The sequence below is a fragment of the Triturus cristatus genome, chromosome 5_1 (genome assembly GCF_964204655.1).
Source record: "Triturus cristatus chromosome 5_1, aTriCri1.1, whole genome shotgun sequence".
In the NCBI taxonomy this organism is placed as follows: Eukaryota; Metazoa; Chordata; class Amphibia; order Caudata; family Salamandridae; genus Triturus; species Triturus cristatus.
This window is the reverse complement of record NC_140587.1, coordinates 766,992,693-767,016,779: the sequence shown is the minus strand read 5'-3', so window position 1 is coordinate 767,016,779 and position 24,087 is coordinate 766,992,693. Positions and strand designations below refer to the sequence as shown.

At 48.4% G+C, this 24,087-nt stretch overlaps 1 protein-coding gene across 2 annotated transcripts in view; it reads right to left on the bottom strand.

Moving 5' to 3' along the window:
- OSBPL1A (oxysterol binding protein like 1A) overlaps positions 1–24,087 on the bottom strand; it is a 1,951,189-nt gene that overhangs the window by 1,702,287 nt on the left and 224,815 nt on the right. For both annotated transcript variants that reach the window (XM_085605749.1, XM_085605748.1), the window contains exon 5: positions 308–419. In XM_085605749.1, coding sequence (XP_085461875.1) covers positions 308–419 — 112 coding nt within the window. The remainder of the gene's footprint in view (positions 1–307; positions 420–24,087) is intronic.

Below are 24,087 nucleotides of genomic sequence, written 5' to 3'. Positions count from 1 at the left end.
TATGGACTGGTGTAGGTTTCGGGAAAAAATTGTGTACATCTCTAAAGAGTGTCTGAAAAAGTGGTCTAAAATATGGACTAAATGGAATGCCTATTGTGGAAATATTGGTGTTCCCCTTTTCTCCTCCCTCCCCTCCCCTGATGAGCCTGAAATTGCTAATCATGCTGAAATCGAATAGTTACGTCAGTGGAAAACAAGTGTACCGTCCAGAACTCACCTGTACCTATCTACATATTCTGAAAAACCAATTATGTCTAACTGCTCGGTTATAAACACTAAAAAGAATTATTAAAAAAAAAAAAAATACCTTCAAGCATGTTGCTGATTTCTGGATCCTTTGTGACATTTTTTGCAGTCTGTCCATCTCCATTAATGGTGGCTGTATCAGCATCATACTGCAAAAGCAACAATACCAGCTCCTACAAAAAAAAAAAATCCAACAAAAAGGACAATACATCTATTATGCTTTTATCAGAATAGTTGTTAATGAGGCTACACAAATATGAACTCCCTGCCAAAACAGGCAAAATGTTCAGTTTTCAATAAAGTTCACTCTATAACAAACATCAGTCTAATAAAATCTTTAGCAGTCACCGTTAATGAGTAAGCAACATACCCAAACACCTCCTGATCCTACGAAGAAAACCTAATGAACAACTTACTTACCTTCGGTAACGATATATCTGTAAGAAACATTAGTTAGTTAGATTCCTTACCTTACAATATCCCCAGGCGTCAGGCTGGATCCGGAAAGATTTTCGTCAGCAATACCCTTGCGCGTCGCTAGGCGTCGTCTGCAGCTCCGCGTCCGTCGTCTGTGTCGTGATCGCCGGGATGACGTCGTCGGAGTACTTAGACGCCACCCTCGCGCGCTGACGTCAGTTCTTGTACATGCGCCAGGAACACAGAGCCAAGCAAGAGACCGACACTGGTGCCATGAATCTAGGGCCCTGAAAGGGATGACCTTAACCCTAGATGTCAGTTCGCAGAGTAGGGAGGATGGGCGGGGCCGTAAAGAATCTAACTAATGTTTCTTACAGATATATCGTTACCGAAGGCAAGTAACTTGTTCATCTGAAAGAAACACGTTAGTTAGATTCCTTACCAGAGAATAGATACCCCAGCAATACCAACCCCGGTGGTGGGTCTGCGAACCAAGATCACACCAGGAAGTCCAGGAGAACGGAACGACCAAAGATGCCGTCTCTCCGGACTTGGCTTTCCAGGCAGTAATGCTTAGCAAACGTGTGCAGCGAGGTCCACGTAGCTGCCTGACAAATGTCCTGCAGAGGGACTCCCTGACCCAGGGCAGTAGTAGCCGCTGTGGCCAAAGTGGAATGGGCCCTCAGCCCCACAGGAGGTTCCTTCTTAGCCACGGAATAACAGGCCTTAATGCACAAAACGACCCACCGAGAGATGGTTCGCTTGTGCACTGCCCGCCCCTTCTTAGCGCCCACGTAGCCAACAAAGAGTTGGTCATCCACCCCGGAACGGTTTCGTGCGGTCCAGATAGAAGGACAGCGCTCGTTTTGGGTCCAGGCGGTGGAGCCTCTCTTCCTCTTTCGAGGGATGCGGAGGCGGAAAGAAGGTGGGCAATGTAACAGACTGGCCGATGTGAAAGGCAGTTACCACCTTAGGGAGAAAGGAAGGACGAGTCCAGAGAACAACCTTGTCCGGATGGACAGAGAGGAAAGGAGGCTTAAAAGATAGAGCCTGGAGCTCACTCACCCGTCTAGCAGAGGTGATGGCAACCAGGAAGGCAGTCTTAAGAGTCAGAAGACGAAGAGGACAATTATGAAGTGGCTCAAAAGGAGCGCACATCAGATAGGTTAACACCAGATTCAAATCCCACTGAGGCATTACGAAAGGGACAGGAGGAAACATGAGTAATGCCTTTAAAGAATCGAGCAACAACAGGGAACTTGAAAAGAGAAGGCTGATCAGGAAGCTGTAAGAAAGCAGAAACAGCTGAAAGATATCCCTTGAGGGTGCCCAGAGCAGAGCCCTGCTGGGCCAGGGAAAGAAGAAACAGGAGAATCTCAGAAAGAGGGGCGGAAAGGGGATCCACAGTCTTTGCGGTGCACCATGCCACAAATTTGTTCCACCTGCAGGCGTATACAGTTTTAGTGGAGGGACGCCTGGCTGCCAGAATGACATCACAGACTTCAGGAGGCAAATCAAATGCCATCAACTGTCGCCGCTCAATCTCCACGCATGGTGGTGGAGGCTGGACAGGTTCGGGTGGAGGACCGTCCCCTGCTGCTGCGACAGAAGGTCCTCCTGAAGAGGCAGTCGAATCGGGGGATCGATTGACAGACTGAGTAGCTCGGGATACCAGTATCTTCGTGTCCAATCCGGAGCCACAAAGATGACTTGGGCCCGGTCGCACCTGATCTTCTTCAGCACTCTGGGCAGAAGTGGTATAGGCGGAAAGGCGTACAACAGACCGCAACTCCACTCGCGACGAAAAGCGTCTCCGAGCGAGCGCCGCCTTGGAAATTCCAACACGCAGAACTGATGACATTGCACGTTCTCTTCGGTGGCGAATAGATCTAACCAAAGCTCTCCCCACTGCCGAAAGAGGCCTTGCGCCACGTCCAAGTTCAGACGCAATTCGTGATCCATCATGCACCGGCGGCTGAGTTCGTCCGCCCTGGCGTTCAGAGAGCCCGCCAGGTGTTGAACCACCAGGGTGATGCCCTGATGTTCCAGCCATGTCCAGAGGAGCAGAGCCTCCTGACAAAGGGTCCACGACCTCACCCTGCCCTGTTTGTTGCAATACCACATGGCGGTGGTGTTGTCCGTGAGCACCGGCACTACACTTCCCCGAACAGAGGGAAGCAATGCTTTCAGAGCAAGCCAGATCGACCGCAGCTCCAATAGGTTGAAATGGAGCCGGTACTCCGCCGGAGACCAGAGGCCTCTGATCTCCGCCTCTCCCATGTGGCCCCCCATCCCAGGAGGGACGCATCCGTCACCACTACGTGCTCCGGTTGGGGTAGGGAGAGGGATCTGCCACTGACCCAATTGCGGTCCGTGAGCCACCACTGCAACTGTCTCGCAGTGCCCTCTGAGATCAGGACGTGGTCGGACAGGTTGCCCCGATGCTGGGCCCACTGGAACTTCAAGTCCCACTGCAGAGCCCGCATTCGCCATCTGGCGTGATGTACCAGCAGGATGCAGGAGGCCATCAGACCCAGCAGGCGCAGCACCAACTTGACCGAAACTCGTGATAAAGGCTGAAAGATCAGAATCAGAGCCTGAATATCCCGAACCCGCTGTTCCAAGGGATAGACCCGGAACTGCGCCGTGTCCAGAACCGCTCCGATGAAAAGGAGCTTCTGGGAGGGACTCAGATGAGACTTCGACACATTGATGGAGAACCCCAGCAAATGCAGGAGGTCGGCCGTAGTCTGGAGGTGGGAGACGACTGCCTGGGGCGAGCCCGCCTTCAACAGCCAATCGTCGAGATAGGGGAAGACTGGAACCCCTAATTTGCGCAGGTGAGCTGCGGCCATCACTTTCGTGAGGGGCACTGGTGAGGCCGAAGGGGAGCACGTTAAACTGAAAGTGCTCATGGCCTACCATGAACCGCAGGGAACGCCGGTGAGGCGGCAGGACGGGCATGTGGAAATATGCGTCCTACAAGTCCAACGCTACCATCCAGTCTCCAGGGTCTAGGGCAGCCAGAACATGAGCTAAGGTGAGCATCTTGAACTTCTCCTTCCGGAGGAAGGCGTTGACGCTCCTGAGGTCCAAGATAGGGCGTAGGCCCCCTTTGCCCTTCTTGGGAACCAGATAGTAGTGGGATCAACAACCCTGGCCTACTTCTGGGCCAGGAACGTGCTCGATGGACCCTTTGGCCAAGAGGGCCGTAACTTCCTCCTGCAGAAGTTGCAAGTGATCCCCCGACATACGGTGGTACTGCGGTGGCATGGCTGGAGGGGTTGCCTCAAAGGGGAGGAAGTAGCCCCTTCGGACGATTTGCAGCACTCACGTCCGATGTGATGGTACGCCAGTGGAGCAGGCGATGGCGAACTCTGCCTCCCACTGGCATGAAATGGGCCTGAAAGCTTGGACTAGGAAGGCTTTGAGGCAGATGCTGCTGGGGCAGATGTGGGCTGTCCTCCTGCTCCGCCTCGGCGGAATCCACGTCCGCGACCGTGTTGAGGCTGGTTCTGCGGCCTGCGGCTAGATGGACATGAGGGGGCGCCCCTTCCTTGGCCACGAAAGTGGCGAAAAGCGGGCGCGGGGCAGAGAGGCCCAAGGACTTGGCCGTAGCCCTGGAGTCCTTAAAGCACTACCCGCTTTGTCGCCAAAAAGACGACGGCCATCGAAGGGCATGTCCATGAGGGTGCTCTGGACATCCCCGGAGAAATTTGTGGACCTCAGCCAGGTGTGGCGACGAATCGCCACCGTGGTCGCAATTGCCCTACCTAGCGAGTCCGTTGTGTCAAGCCCACATCGTATCGAGTACCCGCCCCTCAGCAAGAGCCTGGGCGAGCCGGGTCTTAGCCTCCTCCGGACACTGGGGCAGCACGTCGGCCACCGTATCCCACAAGGAGTGGGTGTAACGGTCGAAAAGGCACGCGGTGTTGATAGACCGCAACCCCAAACAAAGGGAGGAAAACAGTTTCTTCCCAAACTGTTCCAACCTTTTGGATTCCCGATCCAGAGGAGCGGACGGGAAGGCGGTCTGGGAGGTAGAGGCCTGGATAACCAGGCTCTCAGGGGTGGGGTGCACTGACAGAAAGCTGGGGTCGCCCGGTGCGGGGCGGTGGCGCCGGGCCACATTCTAGTCCACAGGAGGGACTGTGGAGGGCTTGGACCAGGTGCCCATCAGAACGTCAGTCAGTGCTTCATTGAACTGCAGCAGAGGCTCCGAGGAGCTTACTGGCGGTTGAAGCACTTCAGTGAGGAGGTTAGTTCTCACAGCCACTGCAGGGAGCTCCAGATGAAGGGCTTCGGCAACCCTGTGCAGCACCACAGAATAGGTAGCACCCTTCTCCGTAGCCACAGAGAGAAGAGAGATGAAGCCAGTGTCAGGGGAGGTGTCGAGACCACTGGCATCCCCCAGCTCTTCTGCCCAGTCCTGACTTAACTGGCACTGCTGTGCCAGAGGGTCCTCAGAACCCTCCCAGTCGTCTCCGTCATTCGACTCCTGATAGACAGGCTGAAAGGTCGGAGCCGGGCGGTAGATGAATTGCTCATCTATTGGCGCCGGAGACGGCGCCGGACCCGGACCGGGACTGAACCTGGGAATGACGACGTCCGAAGACGGCGCCGGATGCGGCACCAAAGGGGTCGGCACCGGCGGAGGGGTCGTAAGGTCGACCGGGATCCAGGCCTGGTTCCCCGTGGGCCTGCGGCGTCGGGACCGAAGTCGACATCGGCGCCGGGGCCGGAGCCGCCGGCTCGCTAGGCCTCCCAGTCGAACATGCGGGGCCCGAAGGCGCGCCGGCAGGCCTCGACGGCGGAGCGAGACTCCTCATGGCCACGAGGAAGTCTCGGATCTCGCTCGGAGTCGCATTAGGCCCAGGGACCGGAGGGTTTGGGGCCGGATGCAGCTCCGAGTCGCACGACCCGCAAGGGGAGTCAGAAGAGCGATGTCGTCTCTTCGACTTCTTACTGTGCCTCGACTTACCGGAATGCGAGGACTTCGACCCCGACGAGCGGTGATGGCTGCGGCTCCGCAACCGGTCCCTCGGCCTCCTCCTCGACCGGGACCTTGAGCGGCGCGGAGCCGACTGCCGGATCTCGAGCAGCTTGCGAGACCGCTCCCGCCTAGCCTTCGAGGTCAAGGCCCGGCAGTCTAGGCACGACTCGGCATCATGGTCGGCCCCAAGGCAGAAGAGACACCGGCGGTGGTGATCCATGACCGACATCAGCCGGTGACAGGCATCACCCGGCTTGAACCCGGGCCTCCCTACCGGCACCAGGAGTCGAGGTCGACTCAAAAGAGGAACCAAAAAAGTTCAAAAATTTTAGTCAAAAATGACTAAAGGGTATGCTCCTCCCGGATATGCGCTTACTGGCGCAGAAAAAAGAAGCACTGACGTCAGCGCGCGAGGGCGGCGTCTAAGTACTCCGACGACGTCATCCCGGCGATCACGACACAGACGACGGACGCGGAGCCGCAGACGATGCCTACCGACGCGCAAGGGTATTGCTGACGAAAATCTTTCCAGATCCAGCCTGACGCCTGGGGATAGTCTAAGGTAAGGAATCTAACTAACGTGTTTCTTTCATATATTTAGGATTATTACACTGAGGAAATACTTTAAAAACATCACATTAACTGTGCATGCAAAAATGAATTATGAACAGCTAAAAGATCGGTCTGCATAGTTGTTTGACAAGGAATCGTCAAAGCATATTCAGCCTCCATCACAAAGGAAACCAGTACTTCACCCATGAACCTCTTACTTTTTCTTTAATGAGACATGTACAACAAGAGAGGAAATGATTGGCAGCATCCAGAGGCAGGATGTATTTTCACTTATTCACTGCTGAAAGATCAGAGCAGCCTTTCTTGCCAAGCTGATCTCAGACCACCTAGAGTCTTACAAAGCCTGAGGGGTCTAATGGCTACCATCATGAGGAAAAGGCAATCATCCCCATTATGAGTATGAGGAGTTTTCTGTACTATCCATAGACGAATACTAGGAGGATCAATTTGGCTACCCAAACCCTAGTAAGGAAGGCTGCCCCCTGTCCTATACCCAAGGGAAGGCACAGTCATTCAAGGGGGACTCTTTTTACAAGGTAAGATGTGGTCATCATTCCATCCTAAGGGCAGAGAGGCTTGGTGAACACTTCTCCAGCTACTCCCACCTATGGAACAAGAGATATATCTGCAGATGGGGACAAAAGCAATGGGCCTTTCCTCTATATTCAACAAAGCTCCAACAAATGATATGTGTTCACCAGCATTCTGGAAAAGATCAAATACATTTGGAGAGCTTGCTCTAGCCCAGGGCATCACCAGGTAACCCTTTGTTTCAAGGCATTTCTCTTACATGTTCATTGTTGATTAGCAAAGACTTCCTGGAGAGGAAAGAGCATTACAGGTGGGTAATATTTGAGGAGTGTTTCAGACTTGAAATTCTGAATTGAGCCAAGGAATAGGCTGGACTCCACATATGATATTTCCATCAGGCCCATGGTGGAAAGAAAAAGGCATTAGCAACCTTGTCAGAAAAGGGGTGGCGAAAGCAAGCAGTAACCTGCCGACACTAAGATCAGCAGACAGATTGGATATTCTCAAATTCATTACGGAGTCTGGATGCTCTAGTGAGAACACGATCCTTCTTTTCCCTTTATTTTGGTCATCTTTGAAACCACTTTTTGTATGAATGTGTACTTTCAAGCTTCGCACAAGGTCCATATTGCCCCTCCGTGATTTGGGTGACTGTGGTAAAAAGGCACTTTCAGGGGTTACCCCGCATAAAAAGCAAAAACAAAGTAAATGCAAAGGGCTCAATGAGAGTATTACATTTGTTGAGCCAAGGCCTCCAATATATTGCAGACATTGAGACCGTGACCAGGGACACCTCGAAACGCTCTTTAGAGGAATAGGAAGCAACACATTTCCCCGATGCCATAGGACCAAATTGGAACCGAAGTATCAAAAGGAGTTCTACCATAAACGAGTCAGCAAAAAATGAAACTGTCCCGAACCTAACTACAACTAAGCTGGCCCTGAGAGTGGCTGACCTCAACAGCTTTAAAATCACTTCGACAATATGCCATTTTTCAAGCTTCCAATGAATCAATTGAGCACAATCCACATATATGATGCGTTTGGGCCCAATATGCATATCAAGACATGTTTGGTTCCCCAACGGCAAACACCGACCGGAGACTCTCAGGAAATGGCAGTAAAAGAGAAGCAAAAAAAGGGTTCAATTCCTCCATTTTAAATCCTCTTTACACTCCGAATACACAGTTTTCCTATGGATTTGGTAGCAAAACCTAAATAGGCTGTCTCTCAGCAAGCCACAAGCGCAGCCTAAAAGAAATCAAAGACTTCAGGAGGGAGATCAGTTAAAAAATGTGTGCAGATCCTTGAATCCAGACCAAGAGAGTATCAAGTGTGCAGAAACATCATTAACACAAGTTCATGATGCTCATAGTAGGGACAAATGAGAGTCAAAAGATAGGAAGCACCCTAAGTCACGTATAGTGATTCAAACTTGATAGGGGTTTGCATACAATTACCAATAAGTCCAGGAAGCATAAACTTGGATTCGGAGAGCGAGCGTAATCCTGATCATTACTTAGTATTAAAAGAGCCTCACCTGACTTTACCATCAACTCAAAGATTTACTGACATTCCTACTCTGACAAGCTCTTTACAATCCAAGCTCAAAGATAATCAATTTTTATCAGTTGCTAAACTGAAGGTGAAAAGTATGCTGGTTTCCAATGTAAAATTGAATTTTAAAAGCAGTCGAAGATATCAAGATGGCATAGGCAGAGTCTATTCCCATGTTAAATAAAGCAAACAGACAGGAAACTTGCTCAGTGTGAGAACAGATTAACAATGTTAGGATAATGACTACAGGATAACGCCACTACTGAGGGTAACTTAACAATAACCACAGACCCATCATGTGGCACTTTGAAAGTCAAGGCATTCTTCCCAACAACAAAAAAATTAATGGGCTAATTTTTCTGATTACAGACTTTAAGAAAAATATTACAGCAAGCCATCCAGAAGAGTGCTTTCAAAGTTGAGAAAGAATATACTTTTCACGTTTTTTTCTTGCCCTCCTAGAATTATGCAGATTCTGGCCATCAATACGTCCCTGCAGTCAGGAATCGTACCCAACATGTCCAAGAAAGTTGCAGTTGCTTCTCTACTAAAAAAGCAAATTGATGATCGTGATATATTGAAAAACAATAGGCCTAGATCTCTACTGCAGCAATATTTTGGAATCCCATGTAGCGCAGGAATTGTGCACCCATATGCAGATCTCAAATTTCATGTGTTCTATTTCTTGCATTCTTAACACGCAGGTGTCTACCCTAAACACAACATGCAGACGGTGTTAATTTCAGTGATTAATGACCTAAAGAAGGACTTGGACACAAGACAAGTTATGGCTCTAATCTTGCTTCATCTGTCATTGGCCTTTCACATGGTTGATGATGAGATGCTACTCCGCCATATCAGGCCCCGGGCATTAGGATATAACATGAATGGCTCAGCTCCTTCATCAGTAACAGAACTCGAGCAGTGATTGGGCGCCATTCATAGCCCCATAGGTCAAAGTTGACTGCGTGGTTGCTCAAGGCTCAGCTCCCTCCTCATTTGTTCACCATCTAAATACAGCCACTGATAACAGAACTAGGCAGAAGAGGGTGCCGCATTTTTAATTAAGTGGATGAATCCCAGATCTTATAATGCTTAGAGAGTGAGGAGATGTCTCAAGTTCCACTTCCAAGATTCTATGTTTCATCTGCAGGTAGATGAAGAAAAACTTGCAGAAAAGACAAATTGTAGTCTTCAACATTCTGCCAGGAGTCTGGTCAGAGCTTTACTGGTCCAGGTTGACTGGGCCGCCTCGTACACCTAATGTGGTGCCAAAATGTTTGGGCATAATAATTATTCAAACTATCCCGAGATGACAAATTAACAATGTGGTCTTGAAAGTGGTATCTACCCTTAGAACAGTAAGAAAGCTTACTCTATACCTCTTGTAATACAATGAGCAATATGGTGACCAGCAACTCCATTTTGTGTACACGACTTCATTTTTTTTGCTTTCTTGCAGCTACACAAGGAGATTGTTTTCATTCTTCACAGGACAGAGTAAATCAGTTTCTGAAACTAAACGTATAGTGTGGGATGTGCAGTTGATATCGTTCACAAGCTTGAGAGTGGAATGTACTGTCCTACCTCGGAGCAAACACTGGAGCCTGGCCAGCTCCTGTGGGTGACCGTGACGCAGACTGGTGCGGCCAGCATTGATTTTGCAATCAAGCAAAGGGTGGAGAGGATTATAGAAATCTCTTCTTGAGTTGAGTAAAGATAATAAAGACTGGGACTCTTGGCTCTCAGAGAGGAACTTGCCTGTGGAATGGACACTTTGCCCAGGAACTTTTTGTGATCCCGATCGAGACTTCTGCCTGACAGTGAGGGCTCCCCAGTCGTGCTGGCCAGAATGTTAAAGGACACTTCATTGGTGATGTACACCAAGTAAATGTATGTATATGTATGTATGTATATATATATATATATATATATATATATATATATATATATATATATATATATTACTAACTATAACTACCTACTGGCGACCGCCAGTAGGTAATATGTATATATACACACATAAATACACACACAAATACACACACAGACATATATTTTCTATGCTTGGGTATTTTCATTTGGCATCTGGGAAAGTGCAATAATAAATATACTTTGTCGTCTTCTTAAATGTGCTGCATTAATAAACGCATTTGCTTCATTTTAACCATGCACTCATAATTTAATTTGCCTCATTTTGAAAGTGCATTGATAAATCATTTGCCTCACTTTCAGAGTGCAGAGTTTCTTTTTCTAAGTGTGTCCTATTGTTTCAAGTCTGAAGCAACACACCTCTCCACAGAAGCCATGAAAATAATCAGGACAGCAATGATTGAAAAGAGAATTGATTTGGCGAACAGCATTTATCTGGGATTATCAGACTGTGAAGAAAACAAGTTACTTACCTGTAACTTTGGTTCTCCAGTATTGGTAATTTTCATAGATTTCCATAGCTTGCATCATTCCCCGTCGTCGGAATGGGAGCCTCGGTAAATAAAAAATAACATAGCAGTAGGTACAAAAGAGAAAGAAAGGCCTAGGCCTCATCTCATTTTGTAGCATATCCACCTCTTTTTGTAAAAAAGACCAAACAACATGCAACAACCAATCAGATTAACCTCACCCCCTAGAACCTTCCTGAGAGCGCCTTAGAGCCTCAGATTTTCGTAGCCGTTGTGTAATAGTAACCACTTTTGCTGAAGGCTGAGCTTTCCCAGGGCAGGAGGGTAGGTGCATGGGAATCTATAAAAGTTACCAATACTGGAGAACCAAAGTTACAGGTAAGTAAATTGTTTTCTTACTCCAGTATTGGAACTTTCATAGATTCCCATAGCTTGTATCAGAGTAGCTAGCAGTTAGCAATAAAGCACATTTTGTGACATAAAAACTGAAATAACTCTGTATCCATACTTTAATTAGACGTAAACAGACATTGAAACATTAGTGAGTAAATATTACCAGATACAAAATGTGCAATAACAGGACGGAGGGATAGAAGGGAAAGCTCACCGCTAATTGGAAGAGATTCCTCAGGACTGCCTGTCCCACTGCCGCCTCACTCCATGTGGAAGAGTCCAAGCAATAGTGCTTTGTGAAAGTATGGGCACTGCTCCATGTAGCTGCCCTACAAATGTCCTTGATAGGAACTCCAGCAAAGAGCAGCAGATGATGAAACTGATCTTGTGGAGTGAGCTCATACACGTCCTTCTAGCGGCTTACCCGCCGCTTGATGACAGTAGTGAATTGCGCTGGCAATCAAACGTGAAATTCCTTGCTTTGAAAGGGGAAACCCCTTTCAAGGAGCACTAAAAGCGACAAAGAGTTGCGTAGTTTTCCTGAAATCCTTTGTGCGCTGAATATAAAGCTTCAGACATCTCTGGACATCCAAGGAATGAAGAGACCTTTCTGCTTGAGTTGTAGGTCGAGGGGAAAAAAGATTTTAGAATGACAGGTTCATTCAAATGGAAATCCGAAGGGACCTTTGGAATACGTTTTGGATTCGTTCTTAAAATCAGAGCTTCATTTTTGAACTGTAAAAAAGGTTCCTTAATCGTGAGAGCTTGAAGTTCTCCAACTCTCCTGGCTGATGTGAAGGCTAAAAGGAGAGCCACCTTCCATGACAGAAATTTAAGATCCGCTCTATGAATAGGCTCAAACGGAGGTCTCATGAGATGAGCCAGAACCAAGTTGAGTTGCCACATTGGAGGTGGAGACCGAACTGGAGGGAAAACAATAGGGAAGGGCCAGAGGCTGTCCATCTGAATCTAGAGATGGCCGCCAGGTGTACCTTGATTGAAGAATGTGCAAGACCGGACTTGGCCAGAGATAGAATGTAGGGCAATAATTGATGAGGAGCAGAAGAGAACGGATGAAGGTTTTCTTGGTGGCACCACAAACAGAAACGTTTCCATTTTGAGCGATAGGTCTTATTTGTACTTGGTGCACGGGCTTGAGCTAAAACCTCTTTAGATTCTTGAGGAATATTTAAACTCTGGAATGCTCAGTGCTCGGAGCAACACTGTCAACTGAAGTTAGCTCGGATCTGGATGCACTACTTGGCCCCGGGACATTGTCAATAGAGAAGCAATGGGACGCAGGTGAATCGGCTGATCTTGAGAGTAGGAGAAGTTCTGTGAACCAGAACTGGCGGGGCCACGCCGGTGCCATTAGAATCATTGTGCAGGGTTCCGTTTTGAGTTTTCTGAGTAATCTTGGAATTAGGGGAATTGGCGGAAAGGCGTAAACAAATGCGCCTGACAAGGCCATCGAAAGAGCATTCCCCAACGATCCTCGATGGTGATCCCTGCTTGCATAAAACCGGCATTTCCTGTTGTCTGGTGTAGCGAACAGGTCTATGGACGGAGTGCCCCAACATGCGAAAACACTGTCAAGAGTGTCCTGATCCAACTCCCACTAGTGACAGACCGGCTTCAGACGACTCAATGTATCTCCTGTAGTGTTGAGGGTAGCTGGAAGATGTTCTGCTGAGAGAGCAATTTTTTGAAGAATTGCCCATTCCCAGATCTCTTGGGCCTCCTTTGAAAGAAGTTGATTTCTCGCTCCACCTTGTTTGTTCACATAATGCATGGCCGTCGTGTTGTATGTACGGACCAAGACGGTGGAGTTCCGAATCCTCAGAAGGAAAGCCTGTAAAGCCAAACGAATCGCCTTGAGCTCTAGAAGATTGATGTGGAGAGCGCGTTGTTCGGGTGTCCAGTGACCGCTCACTTGAAGGTCTTGCAAAACCGCTCCCCAGGCTTCCAGCGAGGCATCTGTGGTCTGTATCAAAGGAGCTGGAGCAACCTTGAAAGTGAGACCTTTCGAGATATTGTCTTTGATTGTCCACCAGTTGACCGCCTCTCTCATAAGACGAGTGACTATTATCCTGTCGTCAAACGTGCCTTCCGCCTGGCGCCATTGCATGTCCAGTTGTTCTTGCATGGGGCGCATACTAAGTCTGCAATGCGGAATTAAGGGAATGCAAGATGAAATCAATCCTAGGAGAGATTTGCACAGACTGACAGACAGACAGTTTTCCTTGCAATTAACGGGTGGAAAGAATCAGCCTTTTCTGTCTTTCCTCTGATGGGAAAGCTTTGCAACAAAGTTGTATCCAGAATGGACCCTAGAAACTTGACCGACCTGGATAGAAGAAGGACGGGCTCTTCTTTGTTGAGCTGAAGACCCAGATGATTGAAAAGTTGAATGCAACTTTCGACCGCCCTTGTAGTTGCTTGAGAAGAAACAGCTTTCATCAACCAATAGTCCAGGTAGGGAAAAACCTGCAGAGACTGTTTTCTGAGAAACGCTGCAACTGGGGCCAATACCTTTGTGAATATCCGCGGAGCGGATCGGAGTCCGAAAGGCAGGACCTTGAACTGAAAGTGGCTCTTCGCTACTGTGAAGCGTAGAAATCTCCTGTGGGCTGGGTGGAGAGGAACATGGAAATATGCGTCCTCGAGATACAGAGTTGCCATGTAATCGCCTGGATTCAGGAGACGCAAGACTGAAGAGATACCATCCGAAACGAGTTTTATGAGATAGGTGTTGAGCTCCCTCAGGTCTAAGATAGGGCGCCATTTTTCCTCCGTCTTGCAAACCAGGAAAAACCTAGAATAGAACCCTTCTCCTCGTTGGGATAAAGGTACTGGCTCTATCGTTCCTTTGATGAGCAGTTGATGAGCTTCGAGACGTAGAAGATGTAGATGTTTTGATTCTGTGGCACGAGGGTCTCTGGAAGGTGGTAGGTGTTGAAACTCTAATGTGTGGCCAAACCGGAAAATATTGGGGACCCACCGATCTGATGTTATGATCTTCCAGCCGTGGAGATATTGTGATATCCTGCCCACCACTGATGTTACCGGGGGGAAGGAACAGTAGGCAGAGCCGGGAAGCCGCTATTGGCGTTTAGAGGTATCTCTCCCCTGAACCCCCTGTCGTCCTCTTGAAGGCTGGCGAGAGAAAGACGCCAAATGGCCTTGGCGTTGAGAGTACTGAGGTTTGTACGACTGAAGACTGCGAATAGGAGGAGTAGCGCTGTTGGTATCCTCCTCTGTATGTAGACAAACCTTTTCCTCTTGCACCCCGGAAAGGCACCTTGCGGTATTGCAATGTCCCCAGGGACCTTGCCGTTTCTGTGTCTTTTTTGATGTCATGTAGAGCGTCGTCCACATGCTTCCCAAAAAGCATGTCTCCATCAAATGGTAAATCTAAGATCTTATTCTGAACTTCAGGTCGAAACCAGGTAGCCCAAAGCCAGCCTTGTCGTCTCAGAACCGCTGAACCTGCCAAGGCGCGAAAAGCAGTGGTGGCAATGTCCATTGCGCAATTGATTTCTGAAGAAGACCGCTCTCCTTCCTCCAGGATCTTCTTCGCGTCAGCCTTGGAACCATCTGGAGATAAATCGGACCATCATTTCATCCCAAAATTGCTAGTGCATTGGAAGCTCTAACAAGGAGGCTGGACATAGAGGAAAATCTCTTCCCCACATTGTCTAGGTGCCTACGCTCCTTATCCGGTGGTGTGGTAAGGGGCACCAACGGATTCTTTGATTTTCGTTGAGCCGCCTGCGAGATAACAGAATCCGGCTTCGGTTGACCAATCAGGCAAGCGGGACTATCGTCAGGAGCCTTATATTTTTTCTCCAGCCGCGGAAGAACAGGGATGACGGTAGCTGGAGACTGCATCACCTTTATCCCCTCACTCCATACATGCTCCACAATCGGGATGGAACGGATGGACTTTCTGTAAGGCTCCTTAAAATCATAAAGAAATCATTCCGATTGTACAATTGGAATGGGAAGGCCAAACCTCTTGGAAGCTCTTTCCATAAGATTATGGAATCCTCCGATGTCTGCTGGAGGATCCGGTGATGGCGAAGCAGGATCCAGAATGATATAATCGTCCCATTCTGTATCCGGATTCGGGACCTGCTCTGTAGGAGAGTAGGGTCTGCTTTCTATGTTCACCCCCACTTTTTGCTTTTGCTTTACTGGTTTTCGACTTAGATGTGGCGGTGGGCCTGCTAATCAGACCCACAGCCCTGCTGTCCTCTCTCTAAATTAATACTATGTACTTTAGGTGCATAACCCAATTGGATAGGATCACCTTATTGGCCCCTGTACAGTGTACCTTAGGTACCCAGGGCATAGGTGTACCCTAGGCCTACCAGGGGCTGCAGCATGTATTATGCCACCCCTGGCCTGGCCTTCCATTATGACACAACTGGCTGATCACTCAGCTGGGGCAAGGTCGTGTAATCACCCCTTGCTTAGGTGTAGTATTCCTATACCTACCTTATATATAGACACATGTGTACCTATCAGCCACTCCTATGGCAGGCCTTAACAATCCTGGAGGCAGAGTGCTTGGTAACATGTGAGATAGTGCTCTAGCATGAGCTGGGCCTGTCTGCAGCTTTCGGAACCATGTCCTTATAGCTGTTCTATGATATAGCCTACCATATACTCTTAAAGTGCCTTATAATCTTAGACGGTTATGGTAACTATGGTTTGGCTTTATCGAAACATGTCGTGTAAGGTGTCTAACACTTTGGAATAATACCCCCATCCCATTTTTGGGGATGAGGATATTATCCCTCCCTTCTAGAGGGAGAAGACATGTTGAAACCTACTTACCCGGTTAAAGTTAACCAGAGCCCCAGCATCACAAAATGGATGCTGCTGCCACGACACAAGTCTGACCTCCTGCTGCTGGGAATGATCCCGGCACGGGAGGCTTGGACAATAGGTTTCCTGCCTTGGGAGGTGCTAGCACCACCCCAGACAGGCCTTAGTGTATTGGGGCAGGGAGGGATGAAAGAAACTAGACACTGCCTGGGGCACACAAGGTGTCCCATGCATAGTCCAGTTCAAACCGGTGCTGGGGCACTCCAGCCCCAGTCCTGGCGCGAAACTGGACAAAGGGAAGGGGGTGTAACCACCCCCCTCCCAGGTCCCACCCATAAGGCTTGACCTAGCAGGCAACCCAGCCCCCCAGATTAATATAAGTGTGGTAGCTGGGCCCCAGGAGATTAGATTATCCTGAACCTGCAACTTGAACAGAAACTCTGGACCTTCGACATTCGACGAAAGAAGAAGACTGAAGAATCTCCCTTGTGGCCAAGGAGTGGCCACCCTGTGCGAACAGGCACCATCAAGAGACTTACCCTTTGCTTAAGTTCTACGAGGGACCGACTGCAGAGCCTGACCAGAGCCTTGAACTCCAGACTTCTCCGACCCTGATCCACATCCACAGCCGAGCTGAGATCCGTGGAGGCGACGAGAGACGTGGGACCGACTACCTGGGAAAAGTGGCGAGTATCTTCCAGCGCAGCTTCTGAGGCACCCTCGAGGTTGTGCACCGGGGATTGAGAAGCCCCAACCCCAAGCACCATCTGCACCGAAGATCAGCCCCCCACACTCCACGAGGCCTGCGTGGGGCCCTTCTGCATTTTCCTGCTTGCCGCGTCTGTCCGGTTGCTTGCCCGTTGGCTAGTAACCTTTGTGGCGACACACCATCAATTTTCCACTGCTGGTTTGGCTCCTCCAGACTGGCTCCTGCTCCTCTGTAAAAGAGAAGCACCCCAGACCTTCCTGGTCTGCACCAGAAGCAAGTCCTCCATTCTTCGTGGGTTCCGCTTGCCAAGGCTTGGTGAGTCCTAGTTCGACTTCGACGCCGCCGACAGCACGAGACTTCGTGTGACAGCTCGCCTCCTGGTCCTGGTCGTCCTCGACGTCTCCTGGTACCCGTGGCTGCTGCGACAAGGTTCACCTCTTCACCTGCAATCTCCCGACATCGCCTGGTTCCTTCCTGGTTCCACGTGGTCACTGGCTAGTGACCCAGACTCTGTCCCTTCTGCTTGCAGGTATCCTTCCTTCTTGATCCCGGCCTTGGGATCCACCGGACACTCTTCACTGACTGCCTGTCAGCATCTTTCCTTCAGGCACCCATAGGAGTCGACGACGAAATCCCGACGCAAGTTCACACCTATGCACCCGCAGCCCGTGAGCTAGGTAACTTGGGTACTCCGGTGCCCATCAGGGTATTGACTATCCTAGTGTCTAGTTCTCAAGTCTCGACTTCCTAGCTACTCCAGAAGTGTCCTAAATCTTATTAATTCTAAACTGTACTATTTCTATCGATTATACGCATTACGCGTGAGTGTTACCACTCTGCACCTGAATCCCGTGGGCCTCCCACTTCCTAACCTTGGGTAGTATAGTGTAGCCCCAGCGATTCCCTAGGCCTAGGCCTATCCTATTTCCGTGACAGTGGTCCTTATACCACTTACTTAGTATATGGTTTGCGTGGCCCCTAGGGCCTAACTGTATTACTTACCTGTGTGACTTAATGTATGCTTGAATAAGACTGTGTTGTACTTACCTCGAATCTCATAAAGAGCGCTGAGGGTTTGCCTAGAATAAATACATTCTATTTTTATATACATCTGTTGTGGTGTCCTTTCATTTGGTATTCAAGGGGTTACAAATGGTATAACAGCTGGCTTCACATGCCATTCAGAGTTTAGCCTAAGACTGCTCTTGTCCATGCTACCACAAGGATAGCTGGTCTATAAGGTTGACTTTACAACCAATTACCATAAGGGTTGTTTGGACTGATACAAGGTGTACACTAGAACTAGCGACATCATATATCAGGCCAACTTCTCACATGCTCGACATTCTGATAATTATCTGATGAATCATCATCATCATCATCATGCACAGTGACGATATCCTGGCAACCTCCTCTTGGTTCTGGCTCCGGAGATTGAGATAATTAATGAGCCACTGTAGTTGGAGGTGGTGGTGGCGGCGGTTGCATTGATTGTTGATCAGAGGTTTAAGATAGAAGTCTCCTCTCATAATCCAACATCATGATTTGTAAGTCACTAATAAGTGAAGACGGCATGACCACCATACCCTGTTGTGTTTGTTCTTGAGGTCTACCTCGTGGAGGGTATTGTTGTTGTTCCAAGTAATAATCGTCAGAATCCGAGTCATGGTATTTTACTTGGAGTTGGGATGGACTGTACGCATCCCCGTAAGGACCTTCTTCCTCTGAATATTCCTCGGCCAATCAATGCCGGAGGTAATGGTGTCACTCTACGCGGAGATGTCATTTCCGGTGTGATTTGTCGTCTTTTTATAGAAATTTAAACCTTCTGTATCGTCGACGAGCTTGTCGTCGAAGGAATCGTCGCCGGAGAATGGATCGTCGATGACGAGCTCGTCGTCAGTACCATTGTAGAGGTTGTCGTAGACATAGTCGCCGTCATCATCGTCGACGTTGTCAACATAGTCGACGACATTGCGACAGGTACCTGTAGCGTCGTGGTCGTCGTCGGCGAAGCTCTCGACGACGGGCCAGTCGACGGAGCTGGAATAGACGCCTGGTGAATCTTAGATGCGGTCGTCAACGTACTGGATATTGTCGTCGTCGGACGGATTTTCTTTTCAGATTTTCCCTCCTGAGGTACAGATGCTGGTTCCTTGAACAATTTTGTTTTTTCAGATGGTGGAGAAGAAACAGAAGGTCCGTGGCTCACCTTCTGAGTAGAAAGTACCTCAGGAACTAGTCCCTCCCTCTCCTTTACACCTCGGTGAGGAGATTTCTTGGGACTGGGCCTGTCAGACCTATCAGAGGTGTTTTGTAAGGCCTTAGCAGGATGTTCAGTTGAAATTGAAGGGGAAGAACTACCCCTCTTTTTAGACCTCCTTGAAGATGTAGCCAAGGAGGAATCTTCACTGTCACTGGATATTACTTCCTTACGTGACTTCATCTTCTGTAGCCAAGTCAAGATACGTCCTTCCCCTTCTCCTTCTCTGAATCTTCGTAGAGAAGGTCCTGCAGATCTTACAATCAGAGGCCTTATGATCAGGGTACAAGTAATAAATGCAGTCTTTGTGCTGGTCCTCAATGTAAAGTCTTTTTTTAGGACAAGTAGCTCAGGCTTTAAATAAAGCTTTCTTTTCCTTGTCTGACATCCTGAAAAGAAAAAAGATGAAATCCAAAAGTTGTAGAGAAATCTGAGCAGAGCTCAGTGGAGACTCCCTTTGCACAACGTGCGGTAGAAAATCTGAGGCTCCGAGGCTCTCTCAGGAAGGTTCTAGGGGGTGAGGCTAATCTGATTGGTGGTTACATGTGGTTTGGTCTCTTTTACAAAAAGAGGTGGATATGCTACAAAATGAGATGAGGCCTAGGCCTTTCTTTCTCTTTTGTACCTACTGCTATTTTATTTTTCATTTACCGAGGCTCCCATTCCGACGACGGGGAATGATACAAGCTATGGGAATCTATGAAAGTTCCAATACTAACTAACTAAAATGTTTCCAGATACTTCAAAACACAGCGGCTAAGATGGTACTCAAGGCCCTTCACACATCACACACACTTGCTGCTAAAATAGTTGCATTGGCTACCAATAATATAGCGTACTCAATTTAAAGTTTGCTTCGTAGCTTAACCCTGGACTTTCTCATTAAGTGGGTGTTAAGATTCATCCCAACCTCCGCAAGCAAGCAGCTGATTGTTTCCAGTCACTTCATGTGACGGACGAGCGAGCGAGCAGAGCAGAAAGGAGTCACAGAGCGCGAGCCGGTCAGCCAGCGCGAGCCGGTCAGCCAGCGCGAGCCGGTCAGCCAGCGACCATGCGGCTGAGTGGCAGAGCGGCCAAAACACCAGAGTTGACCAGCAGCAAAGAAGAAGGAAGAAGGGTGATAGCAGAGAGGGAGCCACGGTGAGATACGGAGACCGGAGAAACAGTGAGGCTGTTGGTAGTAGGCTTGGGCTTGGTCCCGAACGCCACGGGAGCAGCTAATCTCCTCCCCTAGCCTCCCTCCCCACGCCGCCTGGCTCCACCTCCTGCAAAATAACCACCTGGGCGGTCATGGTGTGCAGCATTAGGGCCACAATGCGGACCGTTGAAAGGGCAAGCGCGGCTGCCCTTTAGCAGGCGGTCGTATTAAGTGAGTGCCCCTGGCTATTTGCGGAGGCGGCCTGTTAGATCAGGTGCGGCCTGCTGTCTGCAATAGCCTTGTGAGCCCCACTTGCCAAATCCCGCACCCGCTTCAACCGTCTAAAGCCCTGTTGCTCTCAGCTCACAACCCAAAGCACTGCGACAAACACCGCTACAACTCTTCTAAACTGACTCAAAACTGACTTGAATCACCTCAGCTCCTCTTATTTTTCTACTCATACTTTGGGCTGCAGGAGCAGAGAGGGAATTAAAATACCTTCTGCCTTTTGCTGATCTAGCAGCTGAGTTTGCTCAATTTAATCACACATATTCATCAAACCTGGCCACAGGCGGGATAACCAAACCTGCAAACACCCACTGCACCTATAACAGTTACTAGTTTTTTTGTCAATTCTCGTAAGTTTACCAAGTGTGGAGACTCTCTAAGTTTATATAGACAAACTTCCAAGAAGCTGGCTGCACCCCCCTTTAGCAAGAGCTCTTTAAGCATGAGATCGGGACGGGTGAAGAAAGCACCAATAAAATCCACACAAAAAAAAACCGCAAAAGTGAAGGCCTCCCTCAAAAGTTTGGAAGTATCGACTGAATCTCCCAAGCAATCCCATTCACCTGCAAATCCACACACAGACTTCGATCCCGACTCAGTATACGAATTTAAATTTTGGCAGCCCTCAGTGCAAGAACAATTCACTAAAATTCATGCATCATATCCTGCTGCAGGGGGGATGGCTACAGCGCAGGATCATAGGAGAAATGAGGCGCCAAACTCTGGTTCAATAGTCCCCCCAAATCCAGCAACAAAACAACTCATTAATTTAGGAACCTAGTTCCATCTGCACCCCCAAAGAAAAACCTTAGTCCAGCAGAATCGCCTCAGGCTTTCCCTTCTACTAAAGCAGTCGCAACTCCGAACCAAATTTTGATCCAACCCATGATCCACGCGCTGCCAATAAAGACGATAGTTCTTTGCTGCTATGTTCCACAGTAACGATGGAACCACAACTCGGATGCTCCAGTAGCCTCAGAAGGCAGCCGCCCGTTTCAAATCTCAGGACTGTCCTCCTTGGACCAACAGTCAGTTCAAACAGAACAGGTCCCTTCCCAAGTCCCCACTCTTAATGATGTCAGTTTGCCAACTGCTCAGAACTCAAGTCAGTTTTCCCCATTAGCATCAAAATGTTCAACTGCAACCTTACTTGTCAGTCAAAATAAGAGCGCTAGCGTTATGATCCCCTCAAGTTGTGTCTCATTTTCGTCCTCAATTTAATAATCTCGACTCTGAAAGTCAATCAGAAAAGGACGATCAAGGTGATCAAACGGGTAACCTAGAAGGGCCGATAGAGAACATTATTATTACCCCCCTAGATCTTTCGTTTTTTTCAAATTAACAGCAAAAACCTGTCGCCCAGGAAACTCCATCATCAATTGACCTAAAAGATCTCTGTATCCAGCTATTGCAAACTCTCCAAACCTCGTCAGCCACTTTAACTCATCACTCCCACAAGATGGACCTGCAGGTGCACCTTCTGAACACGCTAGCGGTCTGCACTGCTGGAATAGACCAAATACTTGAGGCACTTAACCTGCTCATCACTAAAGCCCAATCTCAAGCCAAATTGGTCCAATCGGTATGTTGCTGCTCCCCCATTATCGATTCATTATTATCCCTTCCACAATTTCTTTCCTCAGTGTTAACAGAAATCAAGAAGCTACCGTCGACAGGGCCATCTGACTCCTTGCCCCCAGCTCCAACCCAGCCGAGGGACCTACTGCTATAGAAGACCAATCTTCATCAGCTTCCCTGCATTTTATGGAGTTTGAAGACTGTAAAGTAACTCCCACTAAATCAGCTCAACAACACAATACACACAGGTTGTTAAAACGGGGGGGGGGGGGGGGGGGGGAAGAGTCGGAACAAACGTACAATTGAAACCAAAACACTAAATGCTAGCAGCCCCGCCACCATCAACTTAGACCAAATACGAGAGCAGTTGCCCATTTCAGGAGCAAACTTGAACTCGAATTCAACAGCACAAGTCCTGAACCCCCATAGCGATCGTCCACAACTAAATACTCATCAAGAGGGGCCTTTTCAAGATCGACGATCCCTCTTAGAGCATCCCACGTAAGTAATACCTGGATCTAGTCAATTCTCAACAGCCGCGCCTGCACCAGTCACAATGCAATTGGGAACCGAAAACCCCTTGACGCTGCCTTTAGACTCCTGCCCCAGTAGTCATCACCAGAGGAGTGTAATCATTATGCTTTGCAACGCACAGTCAAACAGCCTGTTTACCAGAATCTCTCACACGGGTCCAGTAATCAACCGTAGGCACCCACGAGCAAAAGACCCTTCGCTTTGCCACCAACTATTAATTATCGTGAGCCATCTCTTTCATCGGCAGTCACATGTACAACCAAGCAGATTTTTACTGAAAATTCAATGAAAATAAAGTCCTTAATTGATAACGAAGTTCCCACGCAGCCTACCACCAACTCAGGTACCATACTACTGCTAACTCCAGAGTACATCTCAAAAGGCCCGCATGACATTTTAAATCGTGGAAACATATTAAGACTTTTTAAATCAATTCTGGACTTGAGCGCCTTGCAGTCTAATGACATAACCGCCATTCAATTTATTCCATCATTCGGAACCACAGCGGGTGAAACAACTCAACTAACGCTTGCGACTTCAGCAATTTGAGAACTGGTCCAGTCAAAAACAGATCAATTTAAAAACTGGGGCATAATAATGTCAACATTCAGCTTCCCATGTTATCCATCAATTTTGGGGAAAAAAATCAGGCTAAGGCACTTAGTGCTAGTTTGGCTCCCTTCTCAGTATTAAAATCAGCAAGAAGTTGCTCGCCTACAGCAACCCTGGAGCACATAACAAATCAGCGAAACCCCGACATGGCAGACTGGTCACGGCTCCCAGGGGCCCTTGTAAGAAACCGGAAAGATTGAAACACCACCAACTCTGGTATATCAATATGTTCCTGGAACATCAACGGCCTTGGACATAAAATTCAATCAGCAGCCACCCGTGGTTTTTTAAAGGAGCATGATATTAGTCTACTGCAGGAAACCTGGGCAGTAGACAATATTCCCATCAAAGGCTACCTTGAATTTGCATCCTTTGCAATAAGACAGTTCAAGTTTGGCAGGCCAAGTGGTGGCCTGGCGATTTAAGTGTCAACTAAACTATCCCAGTGTATTAAGCAGCTAAAATTTGAGGAAGACTGGCTCTCTTGAATAGTTTTGGCAAGTCAACAGATCGAAAACCAGCTGCTTCTTCTTAACGTTTATATATCCCCACGCACCATTGAGAAAAAATCCAAACTGGACTGTCTGACAAACACCGTTTGCAACCTGCTTAGTGAGTATGGTAGTATACCAAGTATAATCACAGGAGATTTTAACACCAATCTTTACTGCAAACCCTTTGAGGATCCAAAGATTGCTCCCTTAATGGTTCCACCACATCTTGCCACACAGTCATTCCCTGTAGGAAACAGACCATCTAAATTGGGGGGGGGGGGGGGGGAGTACACAGTTACTCAGCTAAGTAGTGTAGGTTATACCATACTGAACGGTTGTTTCCATACGGATACTCAACCAGCCTGGACACGATCCGATGGCCGAACCTTCTCCTTTCTGGACTTTTCCCTAGGGAGCACGGAAATTCTCCCTTTGATTGAGAGTTATTACATTGCACCACAAGGTGAGAGTGACCTTCGGCTTCAAATAATAATTCTCGTTAATACCCCGCAACACCAGGAGCTCG